Source organism: Oryx dammah, unplaced genomic scaffold (assembly GCF_014754425.2).
Source record: "Oryx dammah isolate SB20612 unplaced genomic scaffold, SCBI_Odam_1.1 HiC_scaffold_26, whole genome shotgun sequence".
Classification (NCBI taxonomy): Eukaryota; Metazoa; Chordata; class Mammalia; order Artiodactyla; family Bovidae; genus Oryx; species Oryx dammah.
The window spans coordinates 59,402,271-59,423,043 of record NW_024070210.1 but is presented as its reverse complement, the minus strand read 5'-3'; the positions used below and the strand labels follow the sequence as shown (position 1 = coordinate 59,423,043).

General features: G+C 36.6%; 1 protein-coding gene across 1 annotated transcript in view; it reads right to left on the bottom strand.

The window, feature by feature from the left end:
• The window catches only part of SOS2 (SOS Ras/Rho guanine nucleotide exchange factor 2), a 100,120-nt gene that overhangs the window by 50,595 nt on the left and 28,752 nt on the right, over positions 1–20,773 (bottom strand). The window contains exons 5-7 of the mRNA XM_040226783.1: positions 12,592–12,795; positions 8,702–8,845; positions 5,540–5,650 (exon numbers count right to left, since the gene is read on the bottom strand). Of these exons, the coding sequence (XP_040082717.1) occupies positions 5,540–5,650; positions 8,702–8,845; positions 12,592–12,795 (459 nt within the window). The remainder of the gene's footprint in view (positions 1–5,539; positions 5,651–8,701; positions 8,846–12,591; positions 12,796–20,773) is intronic.

The window sequence follows — 20,773 nt, the reverse complement described above, 5'->3', positions numbered from 1 at the left end:
ATTGTGACTGTAGCCATGAAATTAAAAGACACTTGCTCCCTGGAAGAAAAGCCATGACCAACCTAGACAGCATATGAGAAAGCAGAGACATTACTTTATCAACAAAGGTCCATCTAGTCAAAGCTATGGTTTTTCCAGTAGGCATGTATGGATATGAGAGTTGGACTATAAAGGAAGCTGCACACTGAAGAATTGATGCTTTTGAACTGCGGTGTTGGAGAAGACTCTTCAGAGTCCCTAGGACTGCAAGGTAATCCAACCAGTCCTTTCTAAAGGAAATCAGTCCTGAATATTCATTGGAAGGACTGATGCTAAAGCTGAAACTCCAAACTTTGGCCACCTGATACAAAGAACTGACTCACTGGAAAAGACCCTGATGCGAGGAAAGACTGAAGGCAGGAGAAGTGGACGACAGAGGATGAGATGGTTGGATGGCATCACCAACGTGATAGACATGAGTTTGAGTAGGCTCTGGGAGTTGGTGATGGACAGGGAAGCCTGGCATGCTGCAGTTCATGGTGTTGCAAAGAGTTGGACACAACTGAGCGACTGAACTGAATTGATTAGATCTAGTAAAGAGAATGCCTGAACAACTATGGACAGAGGTCCTGAATATTCTACAGGAGGCAGTGAACAAAACCAAAGAAAAAGAAATGCAAGAAGGCAAAGTGGTTTCCTGAGGAGGCTTTACAAATAGCTGAAGAAAGAAGTGCAAAGCAAGGGAAAAAGGGAAAGGTACACCCAACTAAAAGCAGAGTCCCAGAGAATAGCAAGGAGAGCAAAGGCGGCCTTCTTCAATGAACAGTACGAAGAAATAGAGGAAGACAGCAGCGAAGGTAAGACAAGAGATCTCCTCAAAAAAGTGGAAATATTAAACAACACCTTATCCAAAGATGGGCACAGCAGAGGACAGAAATGATGAAGACCTAATAGAAACAGAAGAGATCAAGAAGGGATGGGAAGAATACACAGAAGACCCGCACAAAAAAGATATTAACCACCCAGATAACCGTGATGCTGTAGTCTCTCACTCAGAGCCAAGCATTCTGCAGTGTGAAGTCAGATGGGCCTTAGGAAGCACTGCCAATTAATGCTGGGATTAATGCTGCCAATAAAGCCAGTGGCAGTGATGGAATTCCTGCAGAGCTATTTAAAATCCTAAAAGATGATACCATTAAAGTGCTGCATTCAATATGTCAGCAAACTTGGAAAACTGAGAAGTGGCCACAGGACTGGAAAAGGTCAATCCTTATCCCAATTCCAAAGAAGGGCACTACTAAAAAAAGCTCAAACCACCAGACAGTTGCACTCATCTCCCATGCTAGTAAGGTTATGCTCAAAATCCTCCAAGCCAGGCTTCAGCAGTACATGAACCAAGAACCTGCAGAAGTTCAAGGTGGGTTTAGGAAAGGCACAGGAACTAGAGTACAAATTACCAACATTTGCTGAATCATAGAGAAAGCAAGGGGTTTCAGAAAAACATCTACCTCTGTTTTGTTAACTATGATAAAGTCTGACTGCGTGGATCATAACAAACTGTGAAACACTCTTAAAGAGACGGGAATACCAGACAGTCTTACCTGTTTCTTGAGAAACCTGTATGTAGGTCAAGAAGTAATAGTTAAATCCCTGTATGGAACAACTGGTTCAGGATTAAGAAAGGAGTATGATAAGGCTATTTAAATTTAACTTATATGCAGAGCGTGTCATGTGAAATGCTGGGCTGGATGAGCTACAAGCTCTGGAATCAAGATTGCTGGGAGAAATATCAACCTCAGATACGGCAGGTGACACTACTCTAATGGCAGAAAGTGAAGAGGAACTAAAGAGCTTCTTGATGAGGTTGGAAGAAGAGAGTGAAAAAGCTGGCTTAAAACTCAAAAAAACTAAGATGATGGCATCTGGTCCCATCATTTTATGGTAAATAGGAGGGAAAGAGGTGGAAGCAGTGACAGATTTCCTTTTCTTGCATTCTAAAATCACTGCAGATGGTGACCGCAGCCATGAAAGTGGAAGATGACTGCTTCTTGGCAGGAAAGCTAGGACAAACCTAGACAGAGTGTTAGAAAGCAAAGACATTACTTTGCCGATAAAGGTCTGTATAATCAAGGCTATGGTCTTCCTGGTATGGATGTACAGATGGGAGAGCTGGACAATAAAGAAAGCTGAGCTCCAAAGAACTGATGCTTTCAAATTGTGGTGCTGGAGAAGACTCCTGAGAGTCCCATGGAAAGTAAGGAGATCAAACCAGTCAATGTTAAAGGAAATCAACCCCGAATACTCCTTGGAAGGACTGATGCTGAAGCTGGCCACCTGATGCAAACAGCTAACTCACTGGAAAAGACCCTGATGCTGGGAAACACTGAAGGCAGAAGGAGAAGAGGGTAACAGAGGATGAGATGGTTGGATGGTATCACCAATTCGCTGGAGATGAACTTGGGGAAACTCTGGGAGATGGTGAGGGACAGGGAAGTCTGGTAGACCACAGTCCACGGGGTTACAAAGAATAGGACACAATTTGATGACTGAACAACAACAATAACAATAAACTCTTCTTCAGGAGCAATCTTTTTTTTTTTTTTTTTCTGATTGGTACCCTGGAGATTTTTACACCTTGGATTAATGCATGATAGGAGACGCCATAGTATAATAAGTAACGTGTAGGAAAAATTGGAAGAGAATGCAAAAAACATAAAGTAAGATTAGAAACAAATTCTCTTCAAGATACTTATACTGGTAAGTTGTTGTTGTTTAGTCTAAGTTGTTTTTGCTAAGCTGTGTCCAACTCTTTTGCAATTTCATGGACTGTAGCCAGCTAGGCTCCTCTGTTTGTGGGATTTCCCAGGCAAAAATACTGGAGTAGGTTGCCATTTCCTTCCCCCAGAGGATCTTCCAGACCTGGGGACCAAACTCACATCTCCTGCATTGCAGGTGGATTCTTTACTGCTGAGCCACCAGGGAAGCCCCCCGTACCCTTGTATCACCTGGAAAATCAACAGCAGCAGCAGCAGGTATATCCCAGTTTTGAAAACTAATAGTCTGAAGAATAAATGATTTTCTAAAGTTTATGAGGCATTTAAAAGTCACTCATGTTGATTTTAAATGTCATATATTTATTTAAAGAAGCAATATACAATGTGAAGAAAGAGTTCAAGATGCTGTTTTTAAAATATATCTTCATAGGTAAACACAACCATAATTCTCACCTATTGTTAACTGAAGTAAACTATAATTTGTTCAACAGACTTTTACCAGAATATGCAGAGATTAATTTCTTTTATCATTTAATTAAGACAGTGATACAGATTATGCTGGATATAGGTTTATGTATTTTATATACAATGCTTTAACTAGAAGCAAGATGAAACTTTAAATTTAGTCTAAAATTGTCATTTACATTGTTAATTAGCACTGAAATGGCTACTAAAGTGTCTTCTAAAATATTAATGCAATGTATGTTTATAGTGAAAGGAGGCCTGTAAAGACAATATACACTAATGTTTGCATGTTTAGTATGTGCCAAATGTGCTTAGTGTATTCTTGTTTAATTTTCATAACCATAGAGATGTACATTATCATTATCATTTTACAAATAAGTAAACTGATTCTCAGAGATTAAGTGATTTGTTCAAGGTAAGATAACTGGCTCAAAGCCAGAAGTTCTGACTCCAAAGCTCATATTCTTAAAGTGTGCCTACATCTAAAGATTTGTTGTGTTTCTTAATAAAGCATTACTTTTTCATCTTACAAATGAAAAATTTGTTTTATGTTAATAGAGTACAAGTGAGTCTGGCCTGAAAAAGGGTGTTATCTAACTCTGAATTTCACTGAGTATCTGCAATAACAGCTTAAATAATTGGGTCAGAAACATTAAAATCTCATAGTAAGAATTACTGGGTGCTTCCCAGATGGCACTAGTGGTAAAGAACCTGCCTGCAAATGCAGGAGACATAAGAGACGTGGGTTTGATCCCTGGGTTGGGAAGATCCCCTGGAGGAGGGCATGGCAACCCACTCCAGTATTCCTGCCTGGAGAATCCCATGAACAGAGTCTGGTGGGCTATTTATAGTTCATGGGGTGGCAAAGAGTCAGACATAACTGAAGCGACCTAGGAGCAGCAGCAGTAGTAAGAATAACTAATAAAATAAGGATGAAACAATCGTTGTACTTTTAATGAGCATGCAAAGATCTTATAAGCATACTGTTCCATTTAACTAATGCTTAATTTATGGTTTATATGAATATCTAAGATTTAGCTTAAAAATTATTTCTTCAATTAAGTAAATTTTGAGAATTAACTGTAAGTTTTATTCCAAATTGACAAGTTTTTGAGGAATAGATGATAATAATGGGAATTCACAGTAAAGGAGGCAGGGAGAAGACAATACGTTCAGTTTTATTTATTTATATTTCAAGTCCTTGTGGGATATTCAAGTGAATTAGTTCAAAAGGTTGCTGGTTATATGAAGGTGTATACACACACACACACACACACACACACACACACACAGTGTTCAAAAGAAAGTTATGGGTTAAAAACACAAATAAGGAAGTCACCAGCATACAGATGAAAGCAAAGGGTATGGATAAAGTCTTCAAGGACAGCACAAAGGAACAGAACAGCAGAAGCTGATATAAGAAGTTGGGTAACACAGGCAACTAAGGAAACTGAGAAGAAGAAATCAGAGAAGATAAAAATTATGTAAAAGTAGTATCATAGAAGTAAAAAAGAGCAAGAGGAATAGTCATAAATACTACAGACATAAACGTGAAATCAAAATAAGCACGAGATTTGGTGGTTAAGTTCATTGTCCAAGGCAGGTTTTAGTGTTATAGCCTGGTTAGAGCACAGATGGTAGCAGTCTGATAGAGAATGATAAAAAGTAATATAAGATAATTGGTTACAAATGGAAAAAAACAAAAGGGGTAAGAGTAACAGTGACAAAGATTTGTTCATTTATTCACTTGTTTTAGGACAATAAGGATTTGACCATATTCATATGCTAAGGGAGAAGAGCCTGTCTAAATGCAGGAAGCTTCTATAGCAGCAGGTAGTCAAGGATCATCGATGCCAATTTAGCCTTCATTAAGTGTTGAGAGAGTAAAATGAAATTTTGTCTCTCTCCACTTACTCTCATTTTTTCTAACTGCATTACAGAACCAATTAACTTGCATAATCTCCATTAATATACCTATCTCCTTTAAATGACAGCCCTAATCGGAAAATAGTATGAGTATACATGAGGATATTCTCCACTCTTTATTATTTCAGTTCTGTCTCTCGTAGGGAAACAGATCCTGAAATAGCTCTCCATAATCATCTCTACATCTCAGATCTAGAGTGTACCAGATTTTTCTAGTCACACAGTATTTGTGATGGTATTCTATAAAAGATTTCCACATTAAGGACAAATTGAAAGAACTCAAGACAGAAAACAAAAGACAACCTATAGTAGGCTTACAATTAACAGATTTTGAAGGACTGGTGAAATATTCCTTTAGTTTATTAAAAAAAAAACAGCATTCAATTTAAGTTTACCTGAAAGTGTAGAGCCACTGCAGGTCTGGCCATCAACTTACTAAAATGTTCATTAAACTTTGGTGAAAGAATATCCTGGGATAATGTTTCATAAGGATCAAATGCTTGCTCCTATTTTTTTTTTTAAAAAAAGAACAATATGTTAGGTTTAAAAGAAAATATTTTCTACTATCATGGCACAGATTATTTAATAGCAAATTTTTAGTTAAGCCCTCCATTAGGTTTCAGAACATTTTTTTATTCTGGGGACAAATAATAACTATGAACTATAACTTGGAAATTTTTTAAAAATGTAAGTAATGACTTTAGGCAGTAGATGACAAGAAGCTACTAGTCTTAAAATAGATCACTGATTTGTGATCACAAGTATCAAACTATTAAATGCGTATGCACATTTATCCCAGCTAAACAAAAACTGTATTATTAGTAAAATAAGGCTGGGATTTGAAATTTCAGTTAGGTTTGCTGCTGCTGCTAAGTCGCTTCAGTCGTGTCAGACTCTGTGTGACTCCATTGACGGCAGCCCACCAGGCTCCCCTGTCCCTGGGATTCTCCAGGCAAGAACACTGGAGTGGGTTGCCATGTCCTTCTCCAATGCATAAAAGTGAAAAGTGAAAGTGAAGTCACTCAGTCGTATCCGACTCCTAGCGACCCCATGGACTGCAGCCTACCAGGCTCCTCCATCCATGGGATTTCCCAGGCAAGAGTACTGGAGTGGGTTGCCACTGCCTTCTCCGTCAGTTAGGTTTACCTAGGCTAAAAGTCTAGATGGTTGGATGGCATCACTGACTTTATGGACGTGAGTGTGAGTAAGCTCCAGGAGTTGGTGAAGGACAGGGAAGCCTGCCTAGCATGCTGCAGTCCATGGGGTCGCAAAGAGTCGGACACGACTGAGTCACTGAACTGAACTGAACTGAGACTAAAAGCAGCTTACACTGAGGATATTTTCAAAAGAAGCAAGAAGTGATACTTCTGCTGTTTTATACCACACTTTTTCAAAATTAGAAAAAGAAACCAAAGACTAACATACAGTAAAATAACAAAACAGAAACTGCCCATATTTTGTCCATGTTTATATATTTTTTAATTCCTATTATTTTATAATAATCAGTATCTGCAAAGTTTAGTTAGAACTAAGACTTGTTTCATTTTCATATGTTAAAAATACGGTATGTTTTCCAGAAAATAACAAGTGTTGTCAAGGATGCAAAGACACTGGAACCTTTGTCCACTGACACTTGGAATGCAAAATGGTATAGCTCCTGTGGATAAGTTTGACAATTCCTCAGAAAGCTAAACAAAGAACTACGATATGACCCAGCAATTCTACTCCTAGGTATATATCCAAAAGAACCAAAAAAATGTGACTCAGATACGCATATGCCAATGTTTACTGTAGCATTATTCACAATAGCCAAAAAGTGGAAAAAGCATAAGGGTCTATCCACAAATAAATGGATAAACAAAATGTGGTATATACACAGAGGAGAACATTGTTCAGTCATAGAGAAGGAATTCTGATAACATGCTATTACATGGATGAACCCTGAAACATTATGCTAAGTGAAATATGCAAAGGAGAACACTATAATAATTCTACCTTTATCAAATATCTAGAATCAGCAAGTTCATAGAGACAGAAATAGATTAAAGGTTACCAGCGTTTGTGTGGGAGAGTACAAGGAATCTATTCAGGGTGGTTAAAAGGTTTCAGAAATGGATAGTTATAATGATAGTATATTACTATGAGTTTCATTTATCCCGTAAACTGTACACTTAAAATTGCTAAAATGGCAAATTATGTTTTACCATAAAAACAAAATAAAAATTAGAAAATACATTTTTGAATACATGTTTTTGACTCACGATATCTTTAAGAGTACAAGCAACCAGATTACAAAGTAATAATCTAAGATATCACAATATTAAAAAAAGCTTTCTAATAAGAGCAAGCCTAAGTATCTTGGTTAGGCATCAGTAACTGAGTACTTCTATACTATCAGTTCCATTGTCTACACAATGGATGTAATAAAAGTGATGCATATTTTCATAAAAATTAAAAAGAGATTATAAAATTATGAAATTTACATAATTAAAGAAAGAACTTTTAACATCTGTTTTCCAAAAGAAATAAAACTAACCAATGATATGAAAAGGTGTTCAACATCATTAAAGAATAATGAAATACTGTTTTTCTTTCACTAGACTAGCAAAATTTAATGGGATAACAACCAGGTCTGAAGATGTGGGGAAAAAAGAGGGCCTGCATATACTGGAACTTATCTGGAAGTAAATTTGTAAAAATGCTTCAAGGTTCTAAAAATGTACCATAATTCTACTTCTAGGACTGCATCTTAAAATTATTAATGGATTATAAAGGCATTATATAAATGTTTGTTATAGTGTTGTTTATAATAACAAAAAGAACTAAGACAACCTACTCGCTTAATAATAACAGATAATTTGAATAGTATCTCCATAGTACATGGTACTTTCAGACTTTAAAAGCTATAAAGTATATTTATTAACATGGAAAATGTTCATGATATTGAGTGAAAAAAAAGCAGGTTGTAAAATAGTAAGATCCTATTTTTGTAACTACACATAGGTTTGTTTAAACATGTAGACAAATATTCACAAGCATAAATAAATCTTATAAAACAATTAATCTCTAGGTTTTGCAAAACAGTGATTTTTGTCTTATATTTACCTACATTTTTCTGAACATTTTCACAATGAGTTATGTTGATTTTATAATCATGTGAAGTACAAAAATATGATTTTCACTTTGAGGAAAAAATATATAAATTTCCTTTTTCGTTTTTGGAAATTAAGACTAAAATCCAGAAAAGTTAAACTTTTAGCTTGGTCAGTAAAATTTCTATGGTCAATAAAAGCAATGATCAACAAAATTTCTTTTCTTTCCACCTTAAGTGCACTTACCGTCAAAAAAGAAAGGTCTTAAACATTACTAGTCTATCAGCTTTTGATATAAATATTAGCATAAATACACCATAAAGTGCCACTATAAAGACAATGTAATTTTAGTTTGCTACTGGTTAAATCTTAAACATTTTTTATAGCAGGCAGCAGTGTCTTCTAATTTTCACAAAGAAATACAGCACTTAGGACTTTAAAAGGAAAACAGTTTTGTAAATTTACCTCTGCCAGATCTTCAAAACAGCTGCCAGCTAAGGGATGAGGGCTACTTTCATCAGTCATTTCAACTGTGTCTTCAATTAAACCTAAAAGTTTCACAGTCAACTCATGTATATCTAAAATGTTACTGAAAATCTTTTCAATATCCTAAAAAAAAAAAAAGAAAAGGAAGGTTAAGACATGTCAGGTTGAAAATTTCATTAAAGAATTATCAAATATAAGTAATATAAGTGCTAAGGGTATATTTTCATCCAATTACATACCAGTATATTTCAAGACATAATATATATTCCAACTCATAGCAAAAGTCAATCATGAATAAGGAAGGGAAATAAACCTCTTGGAATAGATTTAGAATTATTGATCAAAACTGTATAGAATCTATATTTTCCAGTAAATGTGCTGTAAATCTCATATGGTGGATGATTCTAAGCAACTTTTTAAATAAAGAATTCTGGCATTCGAGTATTTTTAAATTGGGTAGGTGCTAAAAGTCTTGATCAAAGTCTCAGAGTTGGTTAATGACAAAAGCTGGGATCAAAATGAAGATCTGACTCCTAACTGAGACACAAAGTAGTTCCACAGTATGTGACCTGTCTCTTAAATTTGAGGAGGAATCAAAGATTTCAGTCAAGCTCTTCAGTGTGAATTTTATCTGGGTTAAAACCTGTTAAATACTCTGGAAACAAGAAGACCACATGACTGATTATCCAGGTTATAGACAACTATTATTCATTCTGCATCTGGTAATGGAAACATGGATTAAGGAACCTAACAGACTTGAGTTTGGATCCTTGTCCCACTACTTGCTAGGTGAATGATCCTGGATTAGGACAAAAATAACAGCTAACATTTCTCGGTCACTTACTATGTTCCAGGCACTACTATAAGTACCTGACATGTAAGTTCATAACAGATTAGCTACTATCATCATCTTCATTTTACGAACGAGAAAACAGAGGCACAGAGCAATTATGTAATTTGTCCAGGGTCACACAGCTGGTATATTAAGACCTACATCATAAGGTTTTTAAGAGAATGAAATGAGATGATTTCTAAAAAATGCTCCTGGTATATATTAGGCCTTCCGCAAATGTGAGTTTTCTGAAGACACAGGGGTAGGGGTACACCCCAAAGGAGTAAATTAAGATTAACAGTCATTCATTCTTTTATCAAATATTACTGAATTCTATGCTCTGATCTTAGATGGTCTTTATTTCAAAAGTTTACAGTCTCATCTATGTTGTAAAAATATAATATAGAGATAAAGGGATTCACTCTTTCTCTTGGCTCTTTAATATTTAATAAAAAATTTCTGTCAAATCAGTACAAATTCAGTGAAAAAAGAACCATAAAAATTAATTCTTGAGGAATGAAAACTGATGGGATGAATAAAAGGTAAAGAGGGTAATAGTTCCAGCAATTGTTATTAGCTAACAGCATTTGTTAAGTTTTTAATTCTTCATACACTTTAGACAAAACCCAATTGTGGTATAAAAAAATCAAGTTCAACCTCCATAAGTAACTTATCATGTCATAACTATTTTGTGTCTATTTCCTCACCAGTAAAGTCGAGATGATAATACCTGTCCTACCTATCTCAGAGAATTTTTAAGGGTCACACAAAATAGGACAGTACTTTGAAAAACATAAAAATGTTAACTATTTAAGGCACTGTGTCCAGTAGAAGTTATTATCAAATGTTAAACTAAACATGCATTTTTTTAAAAAAAGGATAAAAGCCAATTAAAACACCTTACATTTTCATTAATAACCTCAGATATGCAGATGACACCACCACCCTAGTGGCAGAAAGTGAAGAGGAACTAAAGAGTCTCTTGATGAAGGTGAGAGAGGAGAGTGAAAAAGCTGGCTTAAAATTCAACATTCAAAAAACAAAGATCATAGCATCCAGTCCCATCACTTCATGGCAAATAGATGAGGAAAAAATAGAAACAGTGACAGACTTTATTTTTTAGGGCTCCAAAATCACTGTGGACAGTGACTCTAGCCATGAAATTAAAAAACACTTATTCCTTGGCAAGAAAGTTATATGACAAACCTAGACAGTGTATTAAAAAGAAAAGACATCCCTTTGCCAACAAAGGTCCATATAATCAAAGCTATGAATTTTCCAGTAGTCATGTGCAGATGTGAGGGTTGGACCATAAAGAAGGCTGAGCACCAAAAAATTGATGGTTTTGAATTGTGGTGCTGGAGAAGACTCGAGAGTCCCTTGGACAGTCCCAAGGAGATTAAACCAGTCAATCCTAAAAGAAATCAACCCTGAATATTCACTGGAAGGATTGATGCTGAAGCTCCAATATTTTGGCCATCTGATGCAAAGAACCAACTCATGGGAAAAGACCCTGATGCTGGGAAAGATTGAGGGCAGGAGGAGAGGGGACAAGGTAAGATGAGAGGGTTGGATGGCATCACCGACTGGATGGACATGGGTTTGAACAAACTCTGGGAGATAGTGAAGGACAGAGAAGCCTGGTGTGCTGCAGTCCATGGGATTAAAAAGAATTGGACACAATTTAGGGACTGAACGCATACACTTACACACACAATAGTTATTTGGGAGAGGAAGTCAGGAGGTAAGAGAAAAGCTAAGAATTTAAAGTGAAAGACACTCAGACATCCAAGGAAAAATAGATCATGTAAGAAAGGAAGGAAAGAAAAAGAAATCTAAATTAAAGAAACAAACACAGTATCTGTCTAGATAGATTCCTTAGAAAACTACAGAGGTAAGAAAAACATGGACAAGACTCTCTTGGATCCTCATCATAATTCATCCCATTACTACCCAGCAGAGTAGAACTCTGCCGCTCTGCCTTTGTTTATGAGACATTCTGCATAAACTTTTATTCTTAAAAAGTCTCACCATTAAAATTTTATACTACCCTAAAGTATTTACCAAAAGATAGGAAAAAATGTATATCTTTCTTTTCTAGACCATACATTTCTTTCACCATCTTCAAATGAATAACTATAAATCTCAAATACTGCACAGTAGAAAGAGATTTTATTCCAGTGTAATTCCCCTAATTTTGTGTCTAATTTTCATTGTCACTGAACATATTAGTCTAACAATTCATGTACTAAAAAACCCACAACATGATTTTGTCACAGATATATGGGCAAAGCTCTGTAAGAAATCAATTGATTAAAGTTGATAACTTTCTTTCAAAAAAAAAAACTCTCACAACATCCCCAGTGTTCATAGCAGCATTATTTACAATTACCAAGATATGGAAGAAACCTAAGTGTCCCTCAACAGATGAATGGATAAAGAAGTGGTATATATACACAATGGAATGCTATGCAGCCATAAAAAGATGAAATTTTGCCATTTGCAGCAACATGGATGGACTTGGGAGGGCTAAGTGAATTAAATTAGACAGGGAAAGACAAGTATCAATTATACGTGGAATCTAAAAAATACAATAAGCTAGTGACTATAACAAAAAAGAAGCAGACTCACAGATATAGAGGACAAACTAGTGGTTACTATTGTGGGGGAAGAGAGGCAGTATCGGGATGGGGAAGTGGTTGGTAAAAACTATCGAGTGTAAGATTGGCTACCAGGATGTATTGTACAACATGAGGAATATAGCCAATAACTTATACTAACAATAAATGGAGTATAAACTTTAAAACTTGTGAATCACTATGCTATATAGCTACAACTCATTTGGGAATGTGTATCAGTTATATTTCAATAAAAAACTGAAAAAATTTAAATAAAGCCAAACAATACCACAGTGCTATATAAAACCATACTTTTGTTTTACATACTCATTAAGTTTATAAAGTTACTATTTATGATTTTTAAGCTACTATCTGACATTTGGGGGTAGACAGACTTTCAGACTCAAAAAGGTACTTACAGAAGGTTTAAACAGCTTTCTGTCAGAAAGAAAAGCTTCTCGAAATACTTTTATGATCATGTTTAGTTCCCGTAGATACTGTCTTTCTTCTGCAATTTCAGTTCTAACAAGGTCATAGTAGTTTAATTCGCCTGAAGAACTAGGTTCATCTTCACAAAGAGAAACCAAGCCTATGTCATCCTGATCAAACATGTCCATCAAAACCTAAGAAATATAAATCAGTAATGAATAAACTTATCTTACTTACTGTTATAGGACCATTTCAAAGTACTTGGAATTAAAATATTATTAAACAATGAGAGCTATGTGTATTATAGGCCAAATTTATAAAAGAAAACTAAAGAGAAATATGAAAAGCTGGAGTGAGATATATGTTCAAATAAAACTGGATACAGAAAAATAAATATTTATGAAAATAAATCTAATAGTGAAATACATATATACACACATTATATACACAAAACATGTGTGTCTGTGTGTATATAGATATATATACATACATGTAAACACAAAATATACAATAGCAAAAAGAGCACACGTTTGGAGAACAATAATCTGAGCCAAAAATCACAGTTCTATCATTTACCTGTGATTATAGACAATATAATATTTTCGAATATTCATTCGAAAGTCAGATCCCTTACATGTATGTAATTGATGAAAGAATTCAATGAGGTAAAGGACATAAAATGCATACTATTATGACTAGCAAATAATAGGCATTAAAAATAGTAGTTATTTATCCTACTGTAAGAATGCCTAGGTGCACTTAAGTGGAGTTTAAAGGAGAAAAATGAAACAAGACACAAAATATAGTAATAGCATGATGCTTATCTGATGCATATTTACTACATTAACAACTGCTATAGAAAGTTCATTTGTTAAAATCAAGCATCCCACAGATGCTTAAATTGCTATAGTGATAATTTCCCTTTTCAGGAAAGAATAAAGATTGGTACTATGGACTTGAGTCAAGCAACACGCAGTAGCTAGCTGTATATTAAAATCAATAGGAAAAAGGTGACCATACTTTTTAGAATTAAAAATATTGATAGTTTTTAAAAAAAGGAAAATTGGACCTACTTAATTATATATGCATGACTAACTGAAAACTACTTTCTTAGAATTTAAGAGAAAAAAAAAAAAAAGCACACTTCCAAAAAGGAAGCCCCAAAAGTAAAACGATTCAGAGAATGAGCAAATTCTGACAATATGAGATATTCATTCATTCTCAAAAATATCTACTGATCACCAGAAATTGTGCCAGATATTGGTAAGATATAGCAATAAGCAAAATAAACATGAATTCTGCTTTCCTGATCTTTTAAATCTAACTCAAAAATATTTCTTAAACCTGGTCAGTTCTCTCCATTACCCTCCAAGCTTCAAATCAGACTATTAAGCAGCCATATCACCTCTTAGAGGGTCTTGCAATATGAGCTCCTTGCCACAGGTTTCTTCCCAACCCCAGTTCCAAAATTATGTTCCTAAAACCAAATTGTGTCACATCTTACATAAACATGATACTGGATATCATTGCTTTCAGTATACAATTCTAATTTCATGAAGATAAAGCCACTTACAATTTAACCCTGGCCTACCTCCCCAGCCTCAGATCCTGTGATACTCTAAAATCCCTCTTCTCTTCCTTGCCCCCTCCATCTGAACATCATCGCCTCCCATTCTCAGCCACTCAAGACCTTTGAAGAAACCACTGGGGCTTCACAGGGAATTAGAAAATGAAATCTGATTTTAGGCAGACACACAAAAGAATGGAAAGTATGACACAGAACTGTCTTCTCTTCCCCACTAGAGATATTTTTAAAGTAGTCTGTACTTGGTATCTCTAATTTCTTAGTTCTCAAGCTCACCACTCTGCTGAAACTCACTAATAATGTCTGAATATCTTTTTGTTTTCTCTAGTTATTAACACAGCTAACCAGAACTTCTTAAAACTTTCTCACCCCTTGGCTTCTCATACACCATTCTATCAGTGAGGCCTCCTTCTCTACTGCTTACCTTCCCTGCCACCCACTGAAGGGTCCCATTTTTGAAACTGTTTTGGCCACACGACTCCCAAAATCCTGAATGTAAATGCTACAGGAGTCAGGCAGATGATACATCATATTAACACCTGAGAGGTGACAGGCAGTGTGGCAAACTAGAAGGTGCATGGACCTAAACAGGAAAGTGTGCTCAATGGTAGCTATTTTATCAGGCATTTTGATTTTCTTTTTCAAGAAGAGTCTGAAATCTAGATTTTATGTAGAATTTTCATTATTTGTAAATATAAACAGACTGCAAATAATTCAAAATTTAAAAAAATAAACTTGGAGCCCCTATTCACTAGGTGGAGAACCCCTATTCATTAGCAGGCCATCAGTCTGAAACATGTACTATATTTTCTTCTGAGTGAGCTCACCTTCTTAGATGATTATCAATCACTACATAATGACTCCCTAAATATTTATGTCAGAAACTCTCTGGAATCTAGACGAGTGCTATGAAAGGCTTGCTAGGTATCTCTCTGTCTGACAAACCCATACATGTACACTTCACTTCAGAATCACTAATCAAACATCATCTACTTCATAGCTAGAAAACTTGTCCTTACCCTAGACTTAACACTTCTCAACTTTCAACCAAATCAGTCCCCAAATCCTTTAAACTCCAACTCACAAACAGTTCTTAAAACTGGTCAGGTCCTTCTATTCTCCTGTCTAGAACACCTTCTCTTACTTCTCTTTCCTTCCAATTCTCACCTTTATTCACCTGACAAATCCTTAGTAATTTTCATCACTTAGCTCAAATGTAATTGTCTTTGTATAGCTTTTCCCAACTCTTCATGAACTCCTTCATTAAAATCTTTTCCCTGGCTTCAGTCCTCCATAAACATCCTCTCTCTTTTCTATATAAGCACCTAAATTATACTGACATTTCTACAGATAAGAGCCATAATTTCATCTTAAAATCCACAGCATTTGATGCACAGTAAATGCACAAAAGACACCTGCTTAAAGAGCATACATATATTGTATGTTTGCAAACTGCTAAGAAGCACAAGCTGGAATCAAGATTGTCGGGAGAAATATCAATAACCTCAGATATGCAGATGACACCACCCTTATGGCAGAAAGTGAAGAGGAGCTAAAAAGCCTCTTGATGAAAGTCAAACAGGAGAGTGAAAAAGTTGGCTTAAAGCTCAACATTCAGAAGACTAACATCATGGCATCTGGTCCCATCACTTCATGGGAAATAGATGGGGAAACAGTGGAAACAGTGTCAGACTTTATTTTGGGGGGCTCCAAAACCACTGCAGATGGTGACTGCAGCTGTGAAATTAAAAGACACTTACTCCTTGGAAGGAAGGTTATAACCAACCTGGATAGCATATTCAAAAGCAGAAACATTACTTTGCCAACAAAGGTCCATCTAGTCAAGGCTATGGTTGTTCTAGTGGTCATGTATGGATGTTGAGAGTTGGACTGTGAAGAAAGCTGAGTGCTGAAGAATTGATGCTTTTGAACTGTGGTGTCGGAGAAGACTCTTGAGAGTCCCTTGGACTGCAAGGAGATCCAACCAGTCCATCCTAAAGGAGATCAGTCCTGGGTGTTCACTGGAAGGACTGATGCTAAAGCTGAAATTCCAATACTTTGCGAGTTGGAGCTGAAACTCCAATACTTTCCACCTCGTGCGAAGAGTTGACTCATTGGAAAAGACCCTGATGCTGGGAGGGATTGGGGGCAGGAGGAGAAGGGGACAACAGGATGAGATGGCTGGATGGCATCACTGACTCAATGGACGTGAGTCTGAGTAAACTCCGGAAGTTGGGGATGGACAGGGAGGCCTGGCGTGCTGCGATTCATGGGGTTGCAAAGAGTCGGACACGACCAAGCGACTGGACTGAACTGAACTGAACTGAACTTGCTAAGACTGGTAAGGGCTTCCCTGGTGGCTCAGACGGTAACGCATCTGCCTGGAATGCGGGAGACCTGGGTTCGATTCCTGGGTCGGGAAGATCCCCTGGAGAAGGAAATGGTAATCCACTCCAGCATTCTTGCCTGGAAAATCCCATGGACGGAGGAGCCTGATAGGTTATAGTCCATGGGCTTGCAAAGAGTCAGACACAACTGAGCGACGACTTGCAATAGCCTTCCAGGTGGCTCAGGAGTGAAGAATCCACCTGCTAATGGAGGAACCACATTGGAGACAGGGGTTTGATCTCTGGATAGGGAAGATATCTTGGGGGAGGAAATGGCAACCCACTCCAGTATTCTTGCTGGGATAATCCCATGGACAGAGGAGCCTGGTGGGCTATAGTCCATGGGACTGCAAAGAGTCAGACACAACTGAGTGACTGAGCAGACACAGGACTTGTAATGAATGGCTAAAGACTAACTGAATTAAGGATCAGAATAAATGTTAGGACAATAAAAGCACTTCTTGGTCATGTTCACAAGAAGAGTAAAGGAGAATCAGTTCTTGAAACAGATGGAGTAATATTACAACAAAAGAAAAAATACAGAAGAATTCAACTCCTATTACATCTGGGTCCACAGAAATAATCTTCAGAACAGCTCTGTGCTCTTACTCTCTCTAGCCTTGCTTCAGTTCAGTTTAGTTGCTCAGTCGTGTCCGACTCTTTGCAACCCCATGAATCACAGCCTGCCAGGCCTCCCTGTCCATCACCATCTCCCAGAGTTCACTCAAACTCATGTCCATCGAGTTGGTGATGGCATCCAGCCATCTCATCCTGTTGTCCCCTTCTCCTCCTGCCCCCAATCCCTCCCAGCATCAGAATTTTTTCCAATGAGTCAACTCTTTGCATTAGGTGGCCAAAGTATTGGAGTTTCAGCTTTAGCATCAGTCCTTCTAATGAACATCCAGGACTGATCTCCTTTAGGATGGACTGGTTGGATCTCCTTGCAGTCCAAGGGACTCTCAAGAGTCTTCTCCAACACCACAGTTCAAAAGCATCAATTCTTCAGCACTCAGCTTTCTTCACAGTCCAACTCTCACAACCACACGTGACCACTGGAAAAACCATAGCCTTGATTAGATGGACCTTTGTTGGCAAAGTAATGTCTCTGCTTTCCAATACGCTATCCAGGTTGGTCAAAACCTTCCTTCCAAGGAGTAAGTGTCTTTTAATTTCACAGCTGCAGTCACCATCTGCAGTGGTTTTGGAGCCCCCAAAATAAAGTCCAACACTGTTTCCACTGTTTCCCCATCTATTTCCCATGAAGTGATGGGACCAGATGCCATGATGTTAGTCTTCTGAATGTTGAGCTTTAAGCCAACTTTTTCACTCTCCTGTTTGACTTTCATCAAGAGGCTTTTTAGCTCCTCTTCACTTTCTGCCATAAGGGTGGTGTCATCTGCATATCTGAGGTTATTGATATTTCTCCCGGCAATCTTGATTCCAGCTTGTGCTTTTTCCAGCCCAGCATTTCTCATGATGTACTCTGCATATAAGTTAAATAAGCAGGGTGACAATATACAGCCTTGACTTACTCCTTTTCCTATTTGGAACCAGTCTGTTGTTCCATGTTCAGTTTTAACTGTTGCTTCCTGATCTGCATATAGGTTTCTCAAGAGGCAGGTCAGGTGGTCTGGTATTCTCATCTCTTTCAGAATTTTCCATAGTTTATTGTGATCCACACAGCCAAAGGCTTTGCCTTGCTTAAACATCAAATTTCCTCCTAAGCATATATTTTCTATTTTTCCAATCTGAATATTATTTTCCTTAATAGTGAAAATATATGATGGGTTAAGCTTTAAAATTCCTTCCTATGATCATCTAAGTATTCTCAGGAATCTCTGATGGGTCAGAATACATCATATACTCAAATGCTGCTTTTTTTAAATGCAGAAAAAAACTTGATTCTCAAGTTCTCTGTCAAATTATATGACCTTGTCTGGGAAACTAGAGACCTCTAGAAAGCACTTATTTGAACAGTTTATTAAACAGATGGCTTGTAAGTTCCTGAAACAGTGCTCACAGGAAATCAGTTTAGATTTACTAAGATCACACCATATCACACTAGTCTCATTACTCCATTCACATGACTAGTCCCACAAATAAAGTCATTTGGATCTTTCCTATACATACAACAGTCTCTTGTGACAAATTTGGAATCATAGGAGTAAAGGATGGGCAAACTATAGCCCACAGTCTACAATGAGCCTACTGCCTTTTGTATAAATAAAGTTTTACTAGAACACAGCCTAAACTCATTGTTTTATGGCTGCTTTCCTGCCACAAAAGCAAAGATGAGTGGTTCAAAGAAAGGCAAATATATATATAACAGCCCACAAAACCTAAAATATTCATCTACCTATCTGGTCCTTTACAGATAAAGCCTGCTGATTCCCAAATTAGACAAAGGGGTGAAATGGCAGCTGACTAAAAGGCCATAGTGAAAAAATGTGGTAATTTATTAATCTAGAAGGATGCCTCTAATAACATTGTGAGGAATATCACCTATTATACCTTTTCTAATATTTTTAATAAATAATTCAAACTGAAACAAACTAAGTTTCTTAGACTGGCATATATTACAAAAAGCTAGTAGGATATCTACAACTATGAATGACAAAATCAGATTTTTATAATATCTTGATATGCTGGACACAGTCTCAATAACAGTATTGAGTTTTAGAGATAAATTTGAATTCAAACTTGGAGGAAAAAAAAAATACCAACAGCACACTTTTCGTGTGAAAAGGCCTAGGGAGTTGAGACATATAACATGCTAGCACCTCACGTGAAAAGTCCTAGAGAGTTGAGACATATACTAGCACCTCCAGTGAAAAGACCTAGGGAGTTGAGACATCTGTGAACTCATTAAGTAAACAGAACAACATGTGCGCTCCAAAAAGTTAATAGTAAAATTATAAAAGAACATCATACCAAATAAAAGAAGTAGGCATTTCATTGCACTTTGTGTGGTCAGAACAAATCTAGACTGTTGTCTTTATTTTTGAAATCACAGTCTAAGAGCAATTCAAAGAAAATCTGAAAATCATGTCAAAAAGATTGGTTTGTGAAGTCTCAAAAGGTGAAAATTTAGTACATGGGAAAATGCTTTAAATAACAGAATGACTTATTCTGAAAAACAGTTTCATCTTATCTAACGTAGTCCAGAAGAACGATGAGAATTAGGGAATCAAAGTTAATGGGAAAGTCAGATGAAAACTGACTTTTTATATATAGGATGGATAAATAATAAGGTCCTATTGTATAGTAGAAACTATATATATAAGAAACTATATTCAATATCCTATGATAAATTGTAATAGAAAGGAGTATGAAAAAAGTGTATATATATATATGTGTGTGTGTATATATATATATAACTAAGTCACTTTGCTGTACAATATAAATGTAAATCAATTATATTTCAGTAAAAATTTTTTAATGCATGCCATACTTGATATTTATAGTTCTACTACAGGTGTGTACCCTAAAAGTGCACTGAATTTTAATAAATTCTCTTTTGGATAATTCTATCCAAAAATTTTTTTAAAAAGCATGGTGTGTTTAAAATTGTACATATTGAATTATCAAGTATATTCTTGCTAATAAAAGACAGCTAGTCTAGAAAAAAGTTAATAGGAAAGTTAATTTTAACTCTCTATGAGGAAGACATTTCACTAACTAGAAGTCTATAAAAATGAATAGACAGTTTTATGAGCAAAAAGCTCCCCAGTGCTCAAACAGATGCTATGTGACTACCACCTGTCAGTTTTCGTATAGATCTGGTCTCTTATAATTCTGAGACTGTGTAATTCTCTAAGAATTTAGCTACTTTTGCTTTTAAAAAGAGTCATAGCAAAGTTATGAATAGAATAAAGTCTCCCCTTCCCACAGTCTGTCAATAATCCCATGCAAGGCCACTCTTCAGGGCAGGGAGAGTGGAGGAATGGGGCAAATAAAGGAGGAATCCCTGCATGAGGGTGTGGAGAAAAGTTGCAGAGCCCCATCTCAGTGTGCTAGTTCCTGAGAGGAGTAGGGAGGGTGTTTACAGGAGTGGAGGGTGGTGGGCACAAGATGTTAAGAGATCAATCAGAGTACACAGACTATCCATATAATAGGGCAGCTTGATGCAGGGTGCTGGAGCCCTAGTGGGTAAGGAGGGTATTTGCACAGGAAGTTGGTCCAGCAGCAGTGGACCAAGAT